The sequence below is a fragment of the Anoplopoma fimbria genome, chromosome 22 (assembly GCF_027596085.1).
Source record: "Anoplopoma fimbria isolate UVic2021 breed Golden Eagle Sablefish chromosome 22, Afim_UVic_2022, whole genome shotgun sequence".
NCBI lineage: Eukaryota > Metazoa > Chordata > Actinopteri > Perciformes > Anoplopomatidae > Anoplopoma > Anoplopoma fimbria.
The window spans coordinates 12,946,576-12,965,196 of NC_072470.1; the positions used below are offsets into that span (position 1 = coordinate 12,946,576).

The 18,621-nt window shown below is 41.8% G+C and overlaps 1 protein-coding gene across 2 annotated transcripts; it reads left to right on the forward strand.

The window, feature by feature from the left end:
* The first annotated feature begins 747 nt into the window (after window positions 1-747).
* gyg2 (glycogenin 2) lies at window positions 748-10,254 on the forward strand. Of its 2 annotated transcripts, none has more exons than XM_054623944.1 (9): window positions 748-867; window positions 3,319-3,457; window positions 3,532-3,706; window positions 5,138-5,300; window positions 5,526-5,652; window positions 6,471-6,639; window positions 7,720-7,842; window positions 9,058-9,198; window positions 9,453-10,254. In XM_054623944.1, exons 1-9 carry the CDS (start codon window positions 861-863, stop codon window positions 9,648-9,650), a joined length of 1,242 nt encoding a protein of 413 aa, XP_054479919.1. In that variant the 5' UTR covers window positions 748-860; the 3' UTR covers window positions 9,651-10,254. The 2 variants fall into 2 exon arrangements, with proteins under 2 accessions (XP_054479919.1, XP_054479920.1); XM_054623945.1 differs by having other exon boundaries at window positions 3,322-3,457.
* Window positions 10,255-18,621: the final 8,367 nt, after the last annotated feature.

Genomic DNA, 18,621 nt, shown 5'->3' on the forward strand with positions numbered 1-18,621 from the left:
TCATGTTAAGTCACGTTAGGTTACGGTAAGTTACATATGTTCACGTTATGTCACTTTGAGTCAAGGAAAGTCACGTTAAAAGTTACTTTTACGTCACGTTAAGTCGCATTTAGTCGCGTTTAGTTGCGTATTACGTTACGTTTTGTAAAGTTAGGTCACATTAAGACCCGTTAAGTCACATTAAGTCCCTTAAGATTCTTTAAGTTAACATTAGTCAGGTTAAGTCAAGTTAAGAAATGTTAAGTCTCCTTGAGTTACCTTATGTCACCTGAAGTCAATTAAAGACACGTTCAGTCGCGTTAAGTTAAGTCAAATTGTGTTAAGTTGTGTCAAATTAATTATTTTAAGTCACGTTAAGTTACTTAATGACACTCTTAGTTAAGTTGCATTTAGTCCAGTTAAAACATGTTAAGTTGCGTCCCTTAAGATGCTTTAAGTTAAGTTTAAGTATCATCAGTTCGTTCCCTTCATGTGAGACATGATCCTCTGTGGAGGATTATTTACCGGACCTCTGGTATGTGGAACGAGAAAGACGACACGCCGTATGAGCCAGATATCAGCAGAGGGTCAGCACGTTGCTCAACACCGGCTACTAGTTGAATGACCAGTTGAACAAACAAACACACACACACACACACACACACACACACACACACACACACACACACACACACACACACACACACACACACACACACACACACACACACACACACACACACACACACACATCCTCTCAGTATTTAAGGTTCCAGTAGCAGCTGGTCCAGAGATGAACTGGTATCAGAGGACTTCTGCAGTAAAGTGAGGACGAGTCTGGATCTCATCTCTGGATTAGAAGAAGATCTGAAACATCAACCATGTCAGGTAGGAGACGCCATTTAATACAAACGATCAGAAAAGATCTAATTTACTTCTAAATGTTGAGTTTAATGGAGTATGAAGGTGCTTCTGTCTGCTAGATGACCTTCTGTACACAGGTTAGGTTCATTTAAAGAGACAAAAGACGAGCTCTGGACCTCAGGAACAGAACTGTGCTTCTCTCTGGTTGTTGTTAGATCCCATCAGGCCCAGTATGGCGACCCAGTTTGACTTTAAATCAGAATAGACCGTGTCCTCGTGCTCACTCCGCTCCGAGTGCCAATTGAAACGTAACACGGCTGCAGACAAAAGGTTACAATCCTCTGCTTCTGACCGCGGGCCAGGAAAATGAAACGGACACTCCCGTCACAAGCAGACACTTAAATCATATCACGCTTAAATCTGGACATGGAAATAAAAGCTTGAATCTGAAAGACCATCAGTCATGAATAGTGTTACACTGGGAGTCATCTTGAGGAGAAGAAACGGTTCTTCGTGTTAACACCTTAATGTTTGCTTCTGAAAGCAACCTTCTGTATATAGAGCTGGTATTATTAGATGGGAGTAACATTTTATTCCAGTTTTGGCCCCAGAAGTGCCAGATAAGCAGTTCAAACTGAATCCTCATCCAGTATGAATGATTTAAATGCATCACAATGAACCGGTTATTCTACCGAATCAACATGTTTACTAAACTGAAACGTGTTGCCATGGTTTCTGGTGGTGGTGGGGTGTAAAATGTGGAGTGAATGAAGTTCAGCGGATGTTTTTGCAGCACGAGAATAACTGGAAACATTAATAACTACACTGTTAATAACTAAACACTCATTCAAAGGAGCTCACAACTACACAACTAAAGTAGAATTTATAAAAAACAGGTTAATAATAATAACCCCAATAGCACCTTTTTTTAACTACCGGAGGCAATCGAGAAACTTGAACAACCTCAAAGTCATTGTGATAAACATTAAGATTTTTATATATATATATATAATATATATGGCTACTTGGGACTTCTGGAGACAGATTTGGAGTTTTTAAATTATGTTTTGTTTGCTAATGTAAAGAAAATTAGACTATTATCAAAAGTGTACAATTCTGAAACATAAATAAATGAAGTGTTTCTCACTCAATCCGATGATGTAAGGGTCGTTTCCTCTCATAGACCACATGGAAGTTCTGATCTTAAAAGTCTTGATTTCTGTGAAAGGGGAGAAGGGTCAAAGTTCACAGACATTAAGATGCTGACTCTTTAAAGCCGTGTTATTTCCTTTATAAGCAGACATTTAGCAGATTATGTTTTCAGCTCGTATTAGTGATATCCAGAGGAAAGAGAACTAGAATATCGTGTTTTATTAGCATTAATGTAAAAAGGATCATATTAGCAAACCATCAAAGTCCTCCTCAGAATGCTCTACGTTAAACTGCTCCTTTGTTCTGTTTGACATAAAGAGCACAGTCTTCACAAACAAATGTCGAGCGATGTAAATGTTCAAACACAATGCAGTGATGTATATCTCTAACTCTGTTTCTGTATCTGTGCCTCTTATTTACACCTCGTATATCAACATTTGCAGATAAACACAAAAAGTTGCACAACTACGCAATCTTATTTTTATTAAAAACAGTCATTATATTCATTTATGAATCATATATTTAGTATTGTTGAATGTAATTCTATTTGTGAATCTCATCAGATTGTTTCGGGTCCTTTAGAGACTCTTCTTCGGTCGTCGTAGGTCACTTCAGTTCAGTGCAGAAGACTCAGCGTTCTCCACTAGGTGGTGATGATGTCACATTTATGGACCCTGCAGAGAAAAAAACTTCCATAACTGTATACTGACATGTGCATTATTGTTTGAATGTTATTAATATTACAGCTAATAATTAAACACATAAATTAAGTTTATCAAATATTATCTTTAATTCATATTTTATTCCTTTATTATTATTATTTTATACATTAGTTTTCTTCTGCAGCATCCATGAATGCTGCATTGCCTTCATCTCCTGGAGACTTCTTTAAAGGATCCACAGGAATGTTATTAATCCATGCACATGGGGATGTTTTAGTAAAAATATGACAGTCTATTTGTTCAACTGATGATATGAGAACCAGATTTACAGATATAAATGACTCCACATTGTGTTTTATGAGTCACATGCTTTCTGTATCGGTGGGTTTTGTGTGAAACAGCACATGAAAACAATCTCAAAAGAATCCACACAAGAATGCAAAGATCCACAAATATATTTCCTTTGAAAAATGCTCAATTGGTGTACAAATGATGAGAACTGAGTTGTAAATCAGAGGCACAGATATGGATACACATACCACTCTGCATTCATCTGAGCATTGTGTTTGACGAGTTCAGTATGAGAATGTTTTTACACCTTTTTTAAACTGGAGATACCACCTTAAATTAAAACTAATCCATTCACCCGTCCATTCTGTAGCAGGCGAGGCCTTCGTCACGCTGGTCACCACAGACTCATACTGCAAAGGAGCCATCGTGGTGGCCAGGAGTCTAAAGCGTCACGGGACGACTCGCAGCACCGTCGTCATGGTGACACCAGACATCTCACAACAGTCAAGGTGGGCCATAAATCCCTTTTTTCTGAGCTCCGAAATGACTTTGTCCTCTAAACATCTGACTCTTTCTACCTCAGGCTAACCCTGGAGGACGTGTTCGATGAGGTCATCACGGTGGATGTGATGGACAGTGACGACCGTCTCCACCTGTCCTGGTTGGGACGTCCTGATCTGGGCATCACCTTCACCAAGATCCACTGCTGGACTCTGACCCAGTACAGCAAATGTGTCTTCCTGGATGCTGACACTCTTGTGAGTCCACTGAACAAACAGCAACACGTGTTTTCTGCACTGTTACGCTATGTGGAACATTTATACGGGTGTTGATCAGACTGTTCTGACAGCACAGGTTTATGTGAGCGGTGAAAATGAGTCCAGTCTATGTGCAGCTTTCAGCCTCTCATTCGTTTTTCATTGTGTTTCACACATTTCAAACCCCGGCTTTGATCACTCTTCAGAGGAATAATTCACAGAAACAAACACACAGACGGCTCAGTCTGGAGGAGTCCATCCCATGTCAGAGCAGATATCACACACATGAACATGCTGTCTCATTGACCCTCCTGTACATCACTAGCTATCAGTCAACGTGCTGCGTTAGCCTCTTTAAAGGGTCATGCTGTGAACTGTTGACCAATGTCCTATGTTGTTACACAGATCAATACCAGCATGCATGTCGGCGGACATATTGGAACGTGTCCCTCCCTCTGTTTGCTCAGTGTAAAGCATGAGGGCTATACCTCCACTGACGTACATACATAGGTTATGGCTACTCTGGAACAAGCACATGTTCTTACTATAACCTGTATGTTCAATAACTGTTTTCATGTTATTGTTTGACAAATGATAGCGTTGAACCACGAGCTGTCAACTGGTAGTTACTTGTGACCTGTATCACCTGGACTCAGCTACCTGAAGGTGAACCGCCGTGTTGATAAAGATTTTGTTGTAGCGACAAAGCAAACATCTCGTTTTTGGCCGTCGCCATCTTGTTTTTTTGCAACCAGAAGTGACACGAGAGGGTGGAGCTAAGTGCAACCAAACACTGACTTTTTTTTGGGGCAACAAAATGTTATCATTAACATTAACATAAACTGATGGTAACGACCTGTCAATCAGTGTGTAGCCCCGCCCTAAAGCATCCCCTGCTTTATGGTCTGTTTGACTCTAAATGGAGCATCATTTACTAAATGAACATCATGCTGTATTGAAGAAGACTTGAAACTAGAGATTGAGACCATAAACTCATGTTTACAATGTTTACTGAGGGAATAAATCAAGAGAGAAGTAGAGTCATTTTCTCATAGACTTCTATACAACCAGAGGAGTCGCCCCCTGGTGGACAGCAGAGAGAATGCAGCTTTAAGACACTCTTTCATTTTTCAGAACCGGAAGTTAACGCCTGGTTGAACAATATCTTTGCTGCGCTAAAGTTTAGGCCATAATATCACGACTTTTACACCTCGAAAGAAATACCAAGGTCTGGACTTCGGTGACCCTCATGAAGGGCCATGACTAAGATCTGGTTAAATGAAAGAAAATCTAAGAACTTGAGCGCCTTTAGAACCCTCCTGACAACAACAAAAGAACACACGGTGATGACGCTCTTATAAAAATGCTGCAACATAGTCTGTCTCTTGGCAGTTGGACCTAAATCACCTGTGTTTACCCGTCCCCTCTCAGGTTCTGTGTAACGTGGACGAGCTGTTTGAGAGGGACGAGCTGTCGGCGGCTCCTGATCCCGGCTGGCCCGACTGCTTCAACTCGGGCGTGTTTGTCCTCCGACCGTCCGTCCACACCCACGGCCTCCTCCTGGACCACGCACTGCAGCACGGCAGCTTTGACGGTAATGATGTCTGGGTGGAGAACACCGTGTGCTCTGAGTACTGACATTAAAAGATGATGCAAGAGAATGGGTTTGTTTTTCCAGAGATTCTCAGTTTAAAGGAGTTTCAGGGGGAATAAATTGGACAGTGAGCGCACGAAAGCTCTGAACTCTACCCACATTTAACTCATATCTATATTGACATGACCACGTTGCAGTTATTAATACGTGTGTGTTGATGGTCAGGAGGAGACCAGGGCCTGTTGAACTCCTTCTTCAGCAGCTGGCCGGCTGAAGACATCGGCAAACACCTTCCGTTTGTCTACAACCTCAGTGCCAGCTCCTTCTACAGCTACCTCCCTGCTTTCCAACAGTGAGTGTTTGTGTTACTGCACCCACAATACAAATCAACTCAGTTTACAGCAGCAACACCTTTCTATTCGTGGATTAGGGTTAACCACATAATACTCACAATATACATATTTTTGTAACATTTGTGCAAACAGCTTTTGATGTTCTTACATGACGGATGCAGGAAATACAGAAATAATCTAAACTTTGATTTTGGCTTTACAATATGTACAGAATTCTGGTTCTTGGTGGTATTCTAGTTCTATCAAATGAAAAATGTTTTGTGTTGACCTGTGTTAGTGTTATGCCCCTGAAAAATGGGGATAAACAATATGTAGAGTGATTTGATGCTGTTTCCTCAGTAAGAACTTCATTGTAAATAGTTTGACATATGAAAAGATCCACAGCAGAGTAGAGAGTACATACCTAATTAACGTTAAAACAGTATTCAAAGTGTTAGCTGAGACATTTCTCACTTTTTCTCATTATTGTATTAAGCATAAAATAGCTTTATCTCATTACTTTCACATAAAACTCTTCAGGACTCACTTAAAGTGCCTGAAACGTATTATACAGACAAAATAAATAAGATATTACGACTAAATATTACTATCTGTTTACAAGTGGATTCACAAAATGACACACACACTTCATTAAACTTTGCAAAACTCAGCTCTAAAGTTCCCAACATGTAACAACTACATTCTCTTGAAACTTATGACATGTTGCTGACACTGCAGCTTGTGCCTTTCAGTCTTACCTTCGTTAGTCCTCTACCCATTGATCTGTTCAGATTGAGACATTGCAGCACATTCTGGAGTTACAGCTTTGTTCCTGCAGGTTTGGCCACAACGCAAAGATCGTCCATTTCTTAGGAGCAGTGAAACCCTGGAGCTCCAGCAGACAGAGGGAGGACGGAGGATCAAACACCATGGAACCGTTTGTGTCTCTGTGGTGGAAGGAATACAACAGTTACACAGCATCATCCGACACAGCGAAACCAAAACAGGTACAGACGACTATGTGATCTTAGAAATAGGCTACATCAAAGAAAGGAGTCAGTTCCATATTGTTAACGTGCTACACCAGTCAGAAAGGAAGTATAAGAAGAAAATAATAGGCCTCTGATTCAGGTCTGTTCAGTTTCTGCACTTTGCATATTTGCCGATGTGACATAAATGAGAGCTAAATAATGAGTGGACTCACACAAGTTAACCAGAGCTACTAAATCATTAATAACGACTATCTGCTGAGGATCTAGATCTGTTTATTCCACACTGCATTCTAACAAAGGTTACGATATTGTAACCCTAGTTCTATGAGCACAGGTGGAGCCCTCTGCTGGACTCTATGGCTAACACTGTCCTCCAATCAGGACATGCGTACCTGAATATGAGTAGACCACACAGTTTAAAAGGCAGCTCACCTTGCTGTTAACCTGCTAACCTACACCCTCTTCAGCGAGTGGCGTAGGAGCAGCAGGGCTTTGCCAGCATCCATAGAACTAGGGTTACAATATCGTAACTTTTGTTTGCCTGTCGATGCATTTTACATTTTTATTCTGACTAAAATATTCTCAGGGTTCACTAGAAATAAATGTGTATCCATAAACTCATGTGTATCAAGTCTCCATCAAAACTATTTAATAATTAATACCACATAGTCATTCCCAATATTCCTTTATAAATATACAGCAGATTGCTGAAACATATGGGTAAAATGTAAAATGAAGTGTCACCAATACTTTCACTGCGATGCACAATTAAAATATTCATAAGTGACAGTTAAACTGTAACTGAGTCATATGTAGTGGCTCTGATAACAGTGTTCAGCAGTGTCACTCCAGTTTGTTGTGCAGGAAGTCATCCATGTGTCTGGTGGATGCTCTGCAGGTTTTCACTCCAAACACTCCAGCAGCACATTTCGCTGATGACTTCCCGCTCTGTAGTGGAAGGTTTGTTAATCAGTCACAGAAGCTGCTGCAGAGTTTGGCTGGAACATAAACATGCAGAGCGGCAGCCAAACGAGACACATGGCTGCCCGGCCCTCCGATTGGTCCCAACACTCAACATCCTCCCTTGTTTTGCAGATCCAAGAACGAGAAGACGAAGCCAGGACGCCTTTCAGAGAAAACTTGGACAGTTCTAATTCACAGCCTGTACATTTACCGTCCTCTTCTGAGACTCTTCATGCACCGTCTGAGCCAACGACAGTAAGCTGAGACTCCAACATATCTTATATTATGTCACTGTCAGATGAGATGATGTTATGGCTATGGTATCTTTATATGTGAATCTGTTTGTTTGTATAGACATAAAACATACAAGTAAATAAAACCCCACTTTCTGAAACCATATCTCCAAAGTTATAATCCTTAAAGGTGCTGCCAAAGCTGACAGTGTTTACCTGCACTGATACAATATTGTGTATTAACACCGGGTCAAATCAAATGTGTTGGTGGGAGAGACAAACACAGAGCGATCACCACCTCTGCAGCACATTGTTTTGGTTTCACGGCCCACATCTTATTTATAGACCTGGTTTGCAGCAGCAGCTTTTTGTTTGTTGGAAAAGCTCTGGTAAACCCATTTGAAACTGCCTGCTCAGAAACAAAGAGCTGGGGAAAATAGTGTTGCATTTAGAAACAAAAGAGACAGATATCTCCCTTAGGAGTTGGTGGAGGCCAAAAACAGAGCTAAAAGAGAGAATATGGACTTACATCCATCTGAGGGACACGAACAGGATTCCAAATGAATGTTATGGTGCTTTTTCTAGATAGATAACTGTTTGCTAACACGTTTAACATCAAGTAAAATGATAGTTCTGGATCATGCTAGCCTAGCTTAGCACAAAGACTGGAAGCAGGGGGAAACTGAAATCCTTCAAACAACTTTAAACACAGAGTTCATTAAGGTCACACATGTTCTGTGAAGCCAAGTGAGTCCTCATTAGAAATGCTGATCAATCCCTTAATTAGCAGAATGGATGACCTTATTAGCATAGCGGCTTGTGTTTATAATATGTCATGTTGATTATTATGGGGGCTTATTAGGCAGCTCAAGTGCCTCTTGTTAGTTCCTGTTAATGCATGAGCATTTCTGCTCCACTGCATCTGACTCCGGCAGAAAAACACAACACGGGCACAGCGAGCTGATTATCTGCCACAGGCCTCTGAGCTGCTCGTTGCATTTCTGTCGTTTGTTTAATTCCTTCCAGCCTGATGCATTGTGCTTAAACAAGCTTGTTAGATTAGCCCGAGCAGGCACACGGCCTCCAGCGGGACAACAGACGTGAACATACATCGCTGTTATCGGGCGCTCCGCAGGGACTGTCTGAGCCTCACTCTGCTGTATGGTTTCACACTTCATATTACTGTCCAGCATATACTGCAGCGCATCAAGGACTGACATGACTGTGGTGTGTGTAGAGTTCCCACACAGATAACAGCACCACCCCACCAGAGGAGGAAGAGTCCAGGACATGTGAGAGGATGGAGATCCAGGACCCAGAGTCTGGAGCTGAGGGGTTGGAGGGCAGCGTTCAAGCCTCAAAGACTGAGACAGATCCAGTATGTAAACCTCAGAGTTTGGAGACGATATTTATTGTAATTTAAGGCCCAGGTTAGCTGAAAGTGTTCATAAGATGAGCCTGAAAGAATAACGTCACTCTCCAGATTGTGATTTGATATGCTCAACCGCATTCTGTGTGTGCGTGAAGATGAAACTAGAAAGCTAAGAGCCAGCCTGAATAGAGAGTCTGCTGCTTCTTCTGATGAACTGCCTTTGAAGACTGATTTGTTATTCTGCTACTTGTTCATGGCAGAGGGCTGCAGAGACAGAGACGAAGACAGAGACAGAGATAAAGAAAGAGACGGAGACGGAGACAAAGACGGAGGCAGAAAAAGAGACGGAGGCGGAGCGTCTGGAGCATCGGCGGCTGTGGGAGGCCGGCCGGGCCGACTACCTGGGCAGAGACGCCTTCCAGAACATCCAGAAGATGCTGGACCGCTTTCTGGATTAACACGCAGGAACAACTCCGTCACCCAAACACGCCTGTGTCCTCGAGGTCGTTTTTCATTTCCCCTCAGCTCTGACCCCGGTGGGGATAGCCAGACTGATTTCAGGATCTTTAATAATGTGAGTTTTAAGGGCAGACTAGAATATTCTGTCTATGTAAAGTCAGCTGGTAGTATCATGTTACAAACCATTACATCCATACAAGTAAATCATTTCAAAGATGATCAGACCTCTACTGTCCTCAGCATGTGTAGCTATACCTCTGAAAAAGAATGCACCGTCTGGGCCTCCTAAACCGTTGAACGGATCCAAACAGTAGAAAGCACATAGATGAACATCTAGTGGTGCAACTTTGTCTTTCACTGATATGTTGTTAATAGTTGGAGCTCTATGGCACAGAGGAAGAGCGTATTTTAACCTCACAGTATGAGCCACATTTATATATATAATAAACATATTTAAAGTACTCCAGGTAAATGGTTGTCATGTCTTTACTTTGGCTTCATGTCAGGATTTCTTACCATCTGCTTTTGTTGTTTACAATTCTCGTAAAATATGAGGATTTGGATGATCTGTTGCATAAAACTACAGTAACGGAGAAGGGAAAAAGAGAGGAGCATTTTAAAGAAAGTAGAGATCTTTAGAAGGAAGTCAAAATGTTAGGAATAAAGTTGAAATACCATTTGGAGAATAAGGACACACCTTTGAGAATGAATCAAACTGCTATCTTTAGCACATTTATTTGACTTAATTCTCAATATTTCAACTTAATTCTTGAAATGCAAAATAAAACAAATCGCCCCGCTTTTCATTTTGTTCCCCTTAGTTTTGGCTATTATACTAAACGAAGACTAATTTCTGCAGAGAAGCTTTCATGTTATTGCACATAAAAACTGGGCTGAACACAACCAAGTTGCATAATAATGTTTCATGCATTAAAAACAACATCATATCTCTTTAACTCTCACGAACACAGGACTGTTTCAAGCACTGAATATCAAACTCAAACTTCTGTTACTTTGTACTTCATATATTTTAACTTTGTAATATCTGTGGTACGATGATTGTTCTCTGCATTGATGCATATTTTATGATGACATTCAGATGGAAGGATGTTGAAACATTCAATAACGCTTTATTTTATAGGTCCCAGGTTTCCTAAATGTTTCCTAGAAAGAAGAAAGGTCCCTGGACAGTTTGGTAATAATGGTAAAAGTGGAGACAGTGTTTCTAATAAGTGAAGTCAACAGTTCTCCTTCGAACTTGAAAGAAATGTCTCAGAATAACTTTAACAAACTCAATATTTAATATAATCAATATCAAAGATGTTTCCAGGAAATAAGAGGAAATGATGGGATTCATAATATAAAGCATTATCCTTGTTGGTGTGCTATATTACAAAAGCAAAACAATGATTCAACATCTCCAAAAGGTGAATGTTCCACTCTGTAAAAATGTCTTCATGTTTTCTATAAAGCATGTGATATTTTACATTTCTTTTTTGTGTGTAACTAAAACATCATTTCCTCATGCTGTATGAGTTCTCATAGGTAAACAGAAACCAGCAGTAAACACACACACATGCACACAGCCTGGTTTCTCTTTGAGACTGTGCATCCCTCCACCAGGGGGCACTGTGGTTCTTCTAGCAGAACCATCAGAGGAGCAGAACCCAGATTAATAGACGTCCGACTGCAGTCACCAGAATGCTGTGTGATCCTTATCCAGCGGGCGCATGGTGCATGTCATTCTCTCAGGCGTCCCTCTCAGTGAAGGAGGACGCTGAGCTGAATACAAAGCAGAACGGCAGCAGGTGAGCTGTGCTGCCGGAGAGAAAAGGCCTTATGATGATTGCTTTGAAAGGCAACCTGGCACGCCGCTGCTCTCGGACGAGTGGCTCCCCTTGACTCCCATTCATCAAGATTAAAGAGCGAGCAGCGATCTGGGGAGGGATGCCGGTTTCTCTCGACCGCCTCATTCATTACGCTCTGAAAAGGCGAAACGGAATGAGAAGGAGCGTCGGTCCCTGCTGACGCTTCTTCAAATAAAGCTGCTAGAGGAGCTTTTAAACAGGTTAAAGATGCAGCAAACAGGAACCGGAGCATTAATATAGCAGCACATCACTGTTATCTGTGCGAACACATGGTGGGGTTAGCACTGCCAGTTCAGCCGACGCCATGTTGAGAGCGTTTAGGAGGCGACAGAGACGCTCCAAATCTCACATCTAGCACTTTTAAATAAAAACAGAAGAACAGTGACGTCTTTGTTTTGAAGCTCCAAGAATCTGCCGGTTTTATCAAACAGATAACAGCTGATCAACCTCTCAGATGGAGGCGTATGAGTCTGTGACATCAGCTCCTGTAATGATTAGCTGGCAGACTGGAGTCTACTCCTGCATGTTGTGAGACTTAGCATAAATATGACCTGTCAGCTGGGACAAGTCATTCATGTCGGCCTCCTGCTGGTAATTACAAGAGGGGGTTGACAAAGTGTGTCAACACACGTCGCAGAACCAAGATAATGAAAGGCGGTTAGGAATGTCTCTGAATGAGGAATGAGTCTGCTGCAGTCCGTTAGCGGATGAAGAAATAGATGAAAACAAATCTAAAGAATGGGTTTTGGATGTGGGTTACTTCCTCACTAAAGTGGGCAATCTTCATAATTCCCCAATTCAACTCAATCACAGGACAAATAACTAATATCCCTTTGTAGTCAAATGAATGCATAAGGCAGGGTATACACATGTGTTTGAAATCTCCACCACAAATGTATCTGTATGTATGTTTTTATTGGATCTGGAGGTTCTGCTTGATCCAGATGTTTGTCGAGTACTGAGGGTCACTGCAGCCACTTTCTATTTCACTTCAATTCAAATGCTTCCAAAAACAAGAATGGTTAAAATCAAAAGCAGCAGAGGCTGACGTATCTCGCCTTTTAATAAAAATACAGCTCCGAACATTTCCCATGATTCGAACGCAGACTTAATAAATAACTAAAGTCTCCTTGCTGAAGCTCAGATGGCCCTCATAACATCACTATGACATCATCTGGGTTATTCTTTCTTCCCCTCCAGACTTGAAGAAGGCATTGTGCAATGTATTCACATAAACACACACTGCTGTGTATGTATACTCATCACCTGTTATATTGATGCTCTTCTGGTGGAAACATAGAACATCTAAATAGCATCTATTAGTAAAGAGCATTTCTGAAAGCTAAACGTTGAAAGAGCCTTCGGTCCTCTCAGACCTTTGGCTAAGCACTATCAGCAGTGTACATATTTGACCCATAAACTAATATTAATGTGTAGAATTGGAGGAGTGACCCTTTAACAAACCCCCTTTTGACTCTCCGTCAGCATTTTGTCCCCGAGGGAGAATCTTTCTTATTCTACTTTGAAAACTCAACCCCTCAGTGGCTCATCCTTCATTAATGCCCTGCTCGAGGGTAGCTTTGATTTGCAGTCCTCTGCTCTCATGCTCTTAAGCCCTGCAGCTCCTATGATGTACAGAGCTCAGAATAACCAAGGGCCGAGGAGCAGAAAGGCCTTTAGAAATGCACCAGAATGCACCAGGAGTCAGCGAGCATCGGCCTTTGTCACCATGTGAAAAGAAGCGTTATGCTAGGCTAGTTAGCTGTCTTCCATTGTAGAACTGTTCAGATGGTCTTCTAAGCGTGAAGAACATCTTTTGATACTAAAAGTACAGTTTGTGAGGCTAACAGGTGCATGCTAACTGACATGCTAACATCATGAATGTTGAACATGACCACAGCCTGAGGCTCAGTGAGGCCTTACTGTGAGGCCTTACTGTGAGGCCTTACTTAGGCTCTGTGGTGCTTTGACTGACAATGCTAACACGCTGATGTTTACCATGTAATTTAAGGGGGTTAGCATGCTAATAACTACTACTTAGCACTGAAGCCAAAGCACAGCTGAGGCTAAAGGGAGGGTCATTAGTTTTGCCAGACCAGGTGAAGGTCGACAATTTTGCATTTGCTCAGAGCAAGTGATGTAGTTCAACGAGGAAAAGTGACATACGTTTTTGATGTTGTTTGAACTCAAACCATGATCTTTTTCTAACTATGTCTAGCTCAAAGCTAACAAACCCTTTCACAACATAAACCTCGTGGTATTCTGCATTTCTGGAAGTGTGATACGAGGCTGATGTGAAACCTATTTCTGTTCGACCTATTAAAGGTATCCGTGTTTTGTAGAAACAACGCCAATGACCGGGTTGTTTGAGCAGATATTTGATCATAAACCAAAGTGCGATACCTTAAAATGATGACCTAAATAAGGCGCTATATGAAAAGTTATTGCAATGAGGGGAGCATGAACGTCTGACCCAAAGTCAGGAGTCTTCATCCTCTGGGGACCCCGATTGTCGGTACAAAATGTGCATTATTTGTTGAGAAATTTCAACTTGAGCACAAAGAAAACCTGCTGTTTGTCTGACACATAACTCAGTGTGAGCCTCCGGCCTCCCTTACGTAACCAGCACTGACCCCACATAGAATTCCAGCACTCTGACCCAGTCTATTTGTTTTGACAGTCTGGGACTGACACTCAGAAGTGATTCCAAGAAATGCCACCTTTGTGAGGCACAAATCTCAAGGAGGATGGAAGTGAAGGACCGAGAGCTCTGTTTGGTCTAAATCGATGGAGCACCTGGGTTCTGTTCATCTCTCCCCCTTCACATGTTTATTCTTCATTTTCAACCCAAGTGTTTCCCCCTCTCCTACCTCCTTTAGTGTGTTTAGATGAACAAATAGTCCTGGTAATGTCCCCATCTGGAACTCCTCAGTTGCTTGATGAGTACACAGCTTTCAGCCTGATGGAGTGCTTGTGATTCACTGATGATTTTGAATGAGTGTGTGTGTGTGTGACAGAGGAAACCAGAGGAGAGAATGTGTGTGTGTGTGTGCAGGTGAAGGCTAGCCAGCTGTTATTGAAGCCACGCTGCGTCCTCCCTCACACACACACACAACGTGGACCAGAGCGACATGTGAGCTGTCAGAGCGTCCTAAGCGCCTCCATATGTTCTGGGGTTAACAGCTCTGAACCGCCTCCTCCGCTCGTCTTGTGTGGGAGTCGTCCCATGACTGGTTTGATTCATGCTCAAAGTCGCTCCGCTAATTTGATCAGCGGTTCCACCGGCGGCTTCCAGTTCTAATGAACCACAATTTCTGCGATCAGGCTAATTGGAGATCGCAAGAGTAATGACAGTCAGCTGTGGAGGGGTTTCTGATCCGGCTCGTTTTCGAGGCTCCTGCTGGGGAGGAGCAGCTGGGTGGAGGTTTGTCCTTGCAGTGGCCGGCTGCTGGTTGAAACTGGGCCACAAACCAAACCAGTTCCCAACAATTAGACCAGTAGACACTCTATTTAATGGACAGATGCATCCTCTGGAACATTGAGGGACAATTTCTTACCTCATGACTCGCTAAGATGCATTTTTCTAAGATGCAGATCTCGTAAAAGAAGCTTTCACGGTTGTTTTTTCTGCTGCTGGGGTCCAGAACTTGTAAATTACAAACCGGTTCTGTGAATCCTTTCTAACCCAAGCAGGATAAATTAAACAATATTCAGCATGTTGGCCAACAGACTCGTTCACATCTGCCGTAGACTTACACACTAATACCCAGAGGGAGGGATGATCCAAAGGTCCAAAGTTTACTGCACAGCTGCTGGAAAAATATTTGGGAAAGTATTTGTTAAAACGGCTGAAACAAAACAGAAGAGTCTGTTGACATTGGCATTCAAGAAACAAACGATGTGGGTTTGGAATTCTAAGGCTATGACAAACATGATCTGTTTACAAATGTGACCAAGAACAGTTCTTAAAAAACACAAAACCATGAAGCACCATTCAAAGATCAGGTTTCCACACAGGGTCGATGGGTCCAACGATGACAGATCTAACACCCAGGAGACTGCTTTTGTAGGAAATCGAATGAAAAATGATCCACACTGACACTAACACTCCGACATGCCGACTGGAGGACCCGGGTATCGAACCCTGATCTACGGAAAACGACACATGGTTGGGGTTAAAGAGTACTGTAGTTTGTGATGTGGTTATGTACTAATGTACGTAGGTAGTAACATAGTTACGTACATAACAACACAACACACACACACTGACCTCCATACATAGACCTTGTTGCTCTTTATACTACGTCACCTGACTTCCTCCTTTGCTCCCGTCATAATTACTACATCCACTAGAGGCCGCCACCTAACGACAAACACAAATATAAGCTGCTTATACAGGAGTTTTTAGATGAGAACAGCATGAGCTTGAAAACTATTGTTTTTCTTAACAAAACCATTTTGGTTGATAATAAAATATGCAAATATGTAAAGAACTTCTCAAGGCTCTTAGTGGATAGTTATTGGATACCAAGCCAGAGCGTGAATATTGGATTAGCATTCATTGGTATTCAAATGAATGCATATGTAGCTGGACTATTTCAGGATTTTTCTTTTATGAAAAGGATGTATTTGACACGTGGTAGGTGGAGGGACCAAGATGCAAACTCAGTGACACCGAAGATGGAAAGTGGAAATAATGATTTACTAAAGAATTCACAACTACAGTACAAAGGAAAGCGAGGACTCAAGCAACAGAAATTGCAGAAACTCAAACAATAGAGATGTTGAAATAACTCAAAAACTAATACTGACTCAGCATATATATATATATATATATATATATATATATATATATATATATATATATATATATATATATATATATATATATATATATACATACTACTCAGACAAAGGACTACAACGTCCTGGCAGCAGCATGCTCACAGCTTATATAAACTACTAAAAAACACTCACTGTGAGCGTTCATCAGAAATGGGCCTACAATAGAAGACAGTCATTGTATGAATATTAAGGCAAAGTCTCCTGATGTAGATAAAGACATATGTGTTTGAAGAAGACTAATAATCAGATATTGATACTCGATGCTACGGATTCATTTTGATACAGAAACGTTAGTTTGTAGTACCACTAAAGGAGGAATGCTGTATTTGGTGATGTTTGGATACTTCTAGAATGTTAGTAGATTGAACTCCAGCAGTCTGGCAGATTTATGGAGCCAACCACAAATTATCATCAAGGCCAAAATATTCTGTGCCGCCTCTTTTCAGTTTAGCTGCTTATTTTCCTGAGATTGATGATCACATGATTTACTGCGAACACAAGACATTCCTGAAGACAGCTCCGCCCTCGAGTCAAAACAAGCAATATATCACACGTGCACACTTAACGCGCTAAATCTGAGCCTGATGAAGATGTCATCACCGCCACAGCAGCCGCAGAGGAACAGAGGTGTTAGCTCGGTTTCTTTACCCAGGATTCCACACTGCGTTCTCAGACACTGAAGAAAGAAACCCAATCCCTTGTAATGGAGCCGGCCTTTCAACTTTCTCTTCAAATTCAGTTTCTGTGTTGCTGAGACATGAAGAGCCTTGATGTGCAGATGTATCGATGGTGTTGCTGTAGGACACACATTCTCCACAGCCAGAGCTCCCTGGTGCTGTCTTTGATTCGTCGATGAGAAACCAGACATTCACACATCAGAGCAGGGCTCTATGTTTTGTTGCATCTCAGCAGAATATATATATATATACGCCTTGATTAGCACTAATCCCTTAAACAGGGACTTCTTGGACCTTTGATGTCAGTTTTCTTAGCAGACCATCTAAAGTCAGAGCAGATAAGCACAGGAAGGAAGCTGTGCATGAGCAGCGTAAATATCCGTAAGCGTGGCATGACTCCACGGCGAGGACCGACTCCTCCATAATGAGAGCAAAGTAAAACAGGTGGGCACAAGATGTGAGCGTCTCCAGACCGTGTTCACCAGGTTCTGGTGTTCATCAGGTTCTGGTGTTCACCAGGTTCTGGTGTTCACCAGGTTCTGGTGTTCACCAGGTTCTGGTGTTCATCAGGTTCTGGGTCACAGACAGACAGCTCCACAACACAGAGACGTCCCAGCAGAGCGCTGTGAGCGATCCGCTGTAGCTGTCAGTGTTATTCAGCCACGGGCAGGAAAACATGCATCACTGCAGACTAATCAGTTCTCAGAGTGGAAAAAATTTGATTTCATCAGCAAGAAGAAAATTAAAGAGCGTTTTGGGTGGAAGTTAGTGGAGGCAGCACGATGCAGCGCTGTTTAACCCCTGACTGGGATGGTTAATGGACACGGACATCTCCAGAGATAGACGTACTAGATACTAGAATACTTTATTTAAGAAAAAGGAAAGTTTATACTTCTCTAAAGCATTATATAACCAGTCCACTTTTTCTGTCAGGAAAACAGGATAATGGTCCATTTAGAGTCAAATAGACCATAAAGCAGGTTATGCTACCTTATGATTGACAGGTCGACACCATGGAGACCTGTCAACTGTGATGAATACATAGTGTTGTTGAAGCTTTTGTCTGGGAACTTAGAAAGCAGCTATACATACTACATTAGCTATAAGTTAAGGTTAGGCCTGCTTTGTGCTGTGATGGTTCAGGATGATTTCAACATAATCGATGGTGTTTGATGGCCGCCTCCTTTTGTTGCAGAGTTCTTGGGAATGGTACAGTGATGGAGATAGGCTGGGCCTTTACCGTCTAACTCACTCATTTATACGTTTCTTTCCACACAGATATATCATGTAACACCAACATCATTACACTGTTGGCTCACAAGCCTTATTAGAAGCTGCAACCAAATGTCAGATATCTTCCACAGTGACCCACCAAAATTATAACTTTAACTTTTTTTTTTTTATAATCTGTCTCCGTAAATATGTACTCTATGATACTGAAGACTGTTTTTTCTATTCATGAAGATTAAATGTAACATTTTGGTCGCCTAAAAGTGTTTATTCAGCACTGAGTTGACGCCCAAAATGCCAAACTCAAGACTTCAAAGCAGTAGGGAGCAGACCAGTAGTTGACTGTCCTC

Excerpts from the sequence above, each read along its gene's own strand:
- gyg2 (XM_054623944.1), top strand. Across the intron at positions 5,301-5,525 it reads GCAGCACGGCAGCTTTGACG|GAGGAGACCAGGGCCTGTTG; the intron begins GTAATGATGTCT and ends GTTGATGGTCAG. Across the intron at positions 9,199-9,452 it reads CAAAGACTGAGACAGATCCA|AGGGCTGCAGAGACAGAGAC; the intron begins GTATGTAAACCT and ends TGTTCATGGCAG.